The following is a 6,177-nucleotide window of genomic DNA, read 5'->3' on the forward strand; positions in this document are numbered from 1 at the left end:
CCTCTGCCCCTTGCTCTCTGAAGAGCTCTCCTCCCTCCCTGCACTGGCCTTTCCCTTCAGGGCAGGCCTGCCCCAGAGTTGGTGCCACCCTCTCAAAAACAGCCCCGCTAAGCTCCACGGCACGACAACAGCACCAAGACACACACCAGCAGAAGCCTGAACACCGGACTCGGGGCCCAAACTGGACCCCCATCTCAGCCCCCGCCCCACACACTTCAGATGTGGACTTGCAGCCCAAGAGAGGCGGGTCCCAAATGATACGGAGGACAAAGGTGCCCACACGAGGCCTTTCTTTCTGACCAGCCAGCCAGTGCTCCAGCCCCAGCTGCCCGAACAGTTTGGGACCAGGTAGAGCCAGGCTCCCAGGAGAGGCGTTCCTTTGTCCGACTTACCCGAGATCACCAGTGGCTGGAACGTGGAGATGCTGAGGCTCTGGGGATGCTCTGAGACTGCACACCTTTTATACGTCTCCAATCCCTCTTGGAAACCATGAGGTGGCCTACGATTGGGGCGTGCTCGGCCCTAGTCACAATAGGAAGCATCTGCCCTTCCTCAAACTTCAGGTTTTACTCATCTGCTGGGCTGGTAAACTCCTTCTCGGTTTGATGGCGCTTGGGGATGACACTGCCTTCACGCGAGCCCAGGCCCCATTTCCCCATCAATTTACGAGCCCTGGCTTCCTCGGATTTCCAAACCCACTCGTGACGTTTGCCCTAGAACCTTGACATCTGGGATGGTGCTAAGCAAGCATTCAGGATACTGCTGGTTGTGGGAGCGGTGAGGGTAGTGTTCCAGGATATTCCTGTTGGTGGGGGAAGGTGTGGGCTGATCAGTGTTCACAGTGAGCCTTATTGCAAGAGCAACGACTACTGAGGGGTGAGTGGCACTTGGGGAGACCCAGTAAACTCAGCAAAGTTGGGACCTTAACTTAACCTAGACTCAGAGCCACATTCAGCCTGAACTTGAAACAAACCAGGGCAAGCCGCTTTGATTTTTCACCTGTTGTGATATAAACAAAAATTGGGGGCTGCTGCTCTCTCTCCTGCCTCTTGGTGAGCAAAACAGTAGTCTTCATTCACAGAAACTGGGCGGTTACAGTTGACAGTATGTATCTCTCTTACAGGTGTATAAGTAACCGAGACTGCAGGCATCTCAGGGAAATGATTATCATAAGGTTGAGAGTCTGGGAAGTTAAGAAACGTTGATCTGGCATGGGCTGCTGGAGGAATCACCTGGTCTGGCTCCTGGAACCTGATCTCCCAGGGCTTCAGGCCTCAGGCGACCTTCCCTTTCCACTTAGAGTTTCCAGGATGAAGAGGGATGCACAGGGCAGGAACTAGGATGAAAAGGTTGAAACAACATCCGTCAAAGATGGAAACATATCCTAAATATTTCCCAATTAGTGTTGCCACTGGGGCTCTGATCTTCACCAGCTAGGTGACTTTGGGTGCTTTACATCTCCGAGCCTCAGTTTCCTCATCTACTAAGCAGGATAACCCCATTCTGCATGTCAGCTGAATGGCTTCTTTTGTACGACATCTATAAGCATGTGCCCAGTGTTGGGCACAGAATAAGGGCTCCACGATGGTTGGGTGCTCCGTGGAGTCAGACTCTGAAAGCTGGGGCAAAGCACACTCTTAGAAGTAGGGAGCAGGTCGTTGCCACATTTGAAGGCAAGTAGTGGCACTTGCTACCAGTGTCCTAAGACCTTGAACGACAGAAATGGAAATCGGAAAGCGAGTCCTGAGGATGGCGCGTTTCATTCTCAGACCGGGAATTTAGGCACAGCTCAGCTGAAAGCCCTGCAGTATCCCTAGAACTTGGGAATTCACACTGCAGCACGACAAGGCAGCCTAGGAAATCAATGGTGTCTCCACTGTGACTCACCGTAAGGGCAGGCTTTGCATAGGCTCGGCACCGAGGGAAACCCAGAGCGTCCCAGGCTTTCCCGGGAAAAGAAACACTTCCGCCTGGGTCACTCTGGCAGAAGCTACCATGATAGGCTTGGAGAAGGATTTCGCCTCAGGTCCCTAGTAGCAGAGAAGAAAGGCCACGTGGGCCAGTTTACCTGGGTTAACTAATAATTCATCAAGAGTAGTGAGCTCACACAATGCACCAGGGGCTGGCAACGGTGGTCAGCAAGGAGGGCCAGAGCCTCCCTGGTCCCTAAACCGCTTCACATCCACTTCTCTTCCTACCCCTCCAACTATCTGGATAATTTTCAATAGTTTGGCTTGGATTACCTGAAGAACTCAAACCCAGTTGTGGCACTAACAATGCCTCTGTAACTAGAGAAAATGGGAACATCTGAAGATCCATGAATTTTGGTGTTACATCCAGTCCATCCTTTCTGGCCTAAGCCCTCACTACCCAGAACAGATCTTTTGGGGTGTGGAATCTGCTATCTCAAGCATGCATTATGTAGTATGGCATCTACCACCAGAGGACAGAGGGACATATCTTCTAGAAGACACAGGTACAACTACACGCTTATCCTGGGCATTGGGAATGGTAATGTTCCCTGAGTTCTGTTGGCATCGCTCTTTCCCTTTTTCCAAAACTCTGAGTCTCATATAGAAACACACACAAACACACACACACACACACACACACACACACACACGCACGCGCACACACACACACACACACACACACACACACACACACACTGAGGGAGTCATTATAAATATTATCTTCTAAAAGACACAGGTACAACTACACGCTTATCCTGGGCATTGGGAATGTTAATGTTCCCTGAGTTCTGTTGCCATCGCTCTTTCCCTTTTTCCAAAACTCTGAGTCTCATACACACACACACACACACACACACACACACACACACACACACACACGCACACACACAGTCACACACACAAAGGCAGTAGGGACAATTGGTACCAAGGAGGTCTCAGCAGAACCTGGGCAGAGACGAAGCCCACTGTATCTTCTGTGCCAGGCATCTGTTATGGAACACCAGGCCGGGGCCCATGGGCACATATGCAGGGGAAGGCCGAGCTGACCCTCTGGATCTGGCCGCATCAACAGACAGGGGTCCGGACAAAGCTTCCTGGTAGCTGGAGCTAGAGCCTCTGTTCTGAAATCCATCACCAGCTGGGGATCGCCTGGGGCACAGCAGGTGTGTGCCATCTTCTGGGCCACTGAGAGATGCCCTCCCTTTTCAAGTGGTCTTGTCCTGGGAGGATGAGAGAGGGGCAGGCCTCCCCTGACTGTCAGAATCTCTGCTCGAGTTTCTAATTCAGGCCTTGAAGTCGGACCTCTTCTCATTTTACAGCGTAGAAAGGTTCCCTTGGCTAAGGTTACTTAAGGAAAAATTAGGGAAGAGAGGATTTAACCCTGCCCTGCCAGGCTCCAGGATGTGTGTGTGTTCATTTTCTTGCACTCTACTACCTTCTAGGGAATTTCTTTGTTTGGAAGATGTAATTATATTCTTCCCTGAGGAAGGCACACTTCTTTCGAAGGCCTCAGCATCATCCCCTTCATCCGGGGATCACTGTGCTTGGAAGTAGACTCAAGGTCAATGGGCCGATAGTCTGCTGTAATGTTGCAGAAGCCTGGGGAGGCTCTTAACTGTATGTTCTGGGGCGATGGGCCTGAACAAGGAAGACAATGTGAAGATGTATGTTGGTGCATTGGAGTGCCTGTGAGTGTGGGTGGGTGAGTGAAGACGTATTTCATGGTGATTGACAGCTTGTGATGGTTTCGCTGTGTGTGTTGTGAGGTGGCCTCATGTGAGGTATCATGAATGAATCTACGTGGGAATATGAACTTGAGTGTGCGAGAGTGAGTGTGAACATGGCTGAGAGTCAAGAGGTACGCACAGCTGTTGCTGATTCCATAGTTAATATGTTAAAAAAAACATTTGTAACAGGTGGCTCCTAGTCTCTGCACCAACTGCCCTGCCAGCCTGCGTGCTTGCCCCCACCCTGACAGGCAGCGCGCTCAGTCCTTCGGCATGTAGAAGCTGCGAGGCCGACGCCTGTCCCAGCGGGCGCCTCTGGGACGCTGCTCCAACTTCTGTTATCAATGGTCAGGGAAGTCTCCACACTTGGAGAATTTAGGTTGAATAACAACCCCATGTGTGTCTTTGATATGAACGTGTACCCCTGTATAAACACGTGTGAACGTGTGACTTTGTGAAAGTACTGCCTTTGCCTTCCCAACGGATCAGTGGGTTGTCACTTCTGGAAAGACGGGATTCAGGCTTCATGCTTGGTATAGCACGGTCAGAGGACTTGCCACCTTGCAAAGATAAGGACCAGGGTTTGAGTCTCATCTCCACCACATGCAAGGTGTTTTTCCATTGAACACGTAAGGAGCTTCTCTTCACTTCACCCCTACCTCTCATAGTAAGAGCAAGACCTGCTTCAATACGGTGTTATCTGTGTGAGTGAGCGCTTGTCACACTTCGTGCCCGCTCCATGCTTCCTCAGCTTGTCAGCCTCCTCCTGGGAGCAGGGTCTGCATCCAAAAGACATGGCTGGCTGTTTACACAGATAGGGAAAAGTCACTGTGGGCCACAGGTGCCCAGGACTGGCTCAAGAGCCAGAATCATCGTGGGCAGGTGTTACACAGGGGAAGACTGTGGAAGAAAAGGGCCTCCACCCAATGGGGTGATTATGCCCTGGACGAAATGACATTTCCGCCTGTGAAAACACCTCAGATGCTTTTGTCTACACAATTGGTCCTTGTCCTTGTCCCCAAGATGTGCCCTGCGCCTCACAACTTTTTCTTACTTAACGTGTGGATACCATGTCGCCAGGATGGTGGTAATAAGTGGAGGGTCTTGCTGCTCTTTCAGCAAGTGGACAATAATAATAAAAGCAAGAGCTAACATTCATCCCACATTTACTATGTGTTACATCCTCCTTGCTATTTATTTACATTGTCTCATTGAAGACCCCACACACCCAAGTATGACCATTAGTGGGGGAGAAAATTACGTGAAGCACAGAGAGGCAAAATTGAATGTTGTCTTAATGAGCTGAGTGTGGGAGGGTTAGGAACTAGAGAATAAGAACCCAAATGAGAGTTCTCGAGCAAGGTCATGTATGTGGGGCAAGAGAGGAGCTCTTTGGAGACTGTGTGGACTGAGGTATCTGAGAGTGGGGTATTGGCTCAGAGTGCTCGTCGTTTTCAGGGAGTTCACTTAAGATGTCTAGAGATTTTCAATTCATTCGGTGTGTCATCCTTGGGTTCTGTTGAATGCAAAGCTGTGTTGGAAATATTTACGACACATAGGTCTGGAAACTGCACACGCCCTCCAGCTTTCTGTGGTGTTCACCTGGTGCAGGTGGCTGCAGAGGCTAGGTGCTCTCTCCACCAGGGACCGGGGCTGAGACATGGGAGGGCTGTCCTCCTGGGAACACCTGGCACTCGCCGCATTGGCCGCTGCTGTACGCAGGCCTGGAACGTACCCCTCCTTGCCTACACACATCCCCCTGTCCTTCCATTCGGAACCCCCTTCTGCCGGGGTTCTTCCTGGACAGACATCTTCCGGGAGCCCTGTGGTGGAGGACGTGACGAAACAGATGGCCAAGTTCTCCTTCCTCCCTCAAGAGCCCTCAGTGTTCTCTCTCTGTCTCCTCTGGATTCTGAGGGAAGGAATGAAACATCTGTAGCTTCCAAGTCATCTGTGAACTAGACGTCATCTGGTAAAATTTCGCTTTGTTGTCTTGAGGGTCTCAGCTTGGTCTTCATACGGGGATTAAACCAGCAGTTCAGGAGCCCTGTGTGTGAGTCTGTGCCTCCCCAGCACACATCACATTCTAAGCAAACGGAGGGGGAGGTACTTACCAAGGATGCAAGGATGCATTGCTGGTGGGGATGGATGGATCGGTGATGGATAAATGATAACACGAATGGAGGCTAGCTGAAAGGCATGAACAGAGACGACAGAGGAAGGAGCCACCAGCCAGCAGGGAAGCGATGCTAAAACTTTTGTCTTGAGCTAGTTCTCAATTCTACAGGGGCTGCGATCTATTTTGGGGTTAATTCACATTTTAGTTTATGTGATGTTCCGTTCTAGCTCCTTTTGGGTACTTCTGTGGGTTTTCAGCGATTCCCTCATAGCCCGGAGGCAGGTGTAGGAAAGAGAAGCAAAGACCTCAATTTGTGCACTACGCTGTGAGAGAAGGATTTGGTCGAAAGGAATGTGTG

General features: G+C 50.8%; 1 protein-coding gene across 1 annotated transcript in view; it reads right to left on the reverse strand.

Annotated features, from left to right (window-relative positions):
- Positions 1-1,997, reverse strand: part of LOC129392014 (uncharacterized) — a 3,564-nt gene extending 1,567 nt beyond the window's left edge. Inside the window, exons 1-3 of the mRNA XM_055083893.1 lie at positions 1,888-1,997; positions 700-802; positions 215-522 (exon numbers count right to left, since the gene is read on the reverse strand). Coding sequence (XP_054939868.1) covers positions 215-522; positions 700-802; positions 1,888-1,997 — 521 coding nt within the window. The remainder of the gene's footprint in view (positions 1-214; positions 523-699; positions 803-1,887) is intronic.
- Positions 1,998-6,177: the final 4,180 nt, after the last annotated feature.

This window comes from Physeter macrocephalus, chromosome 4 (assembly GCF_002837175.3).
Source record: "Physeter macrocephalus isolate SW-GA chromosome 4, ASM283717v5, whole genome shotgun sequence".
Classification (NCBI taxonomy): domain Eukaryota; kingdom Metazoa; phylum Chordata; class Mammalia; order Artiodactyla; family Physeteridae; genus Physeter; species Physeter macrocephalus.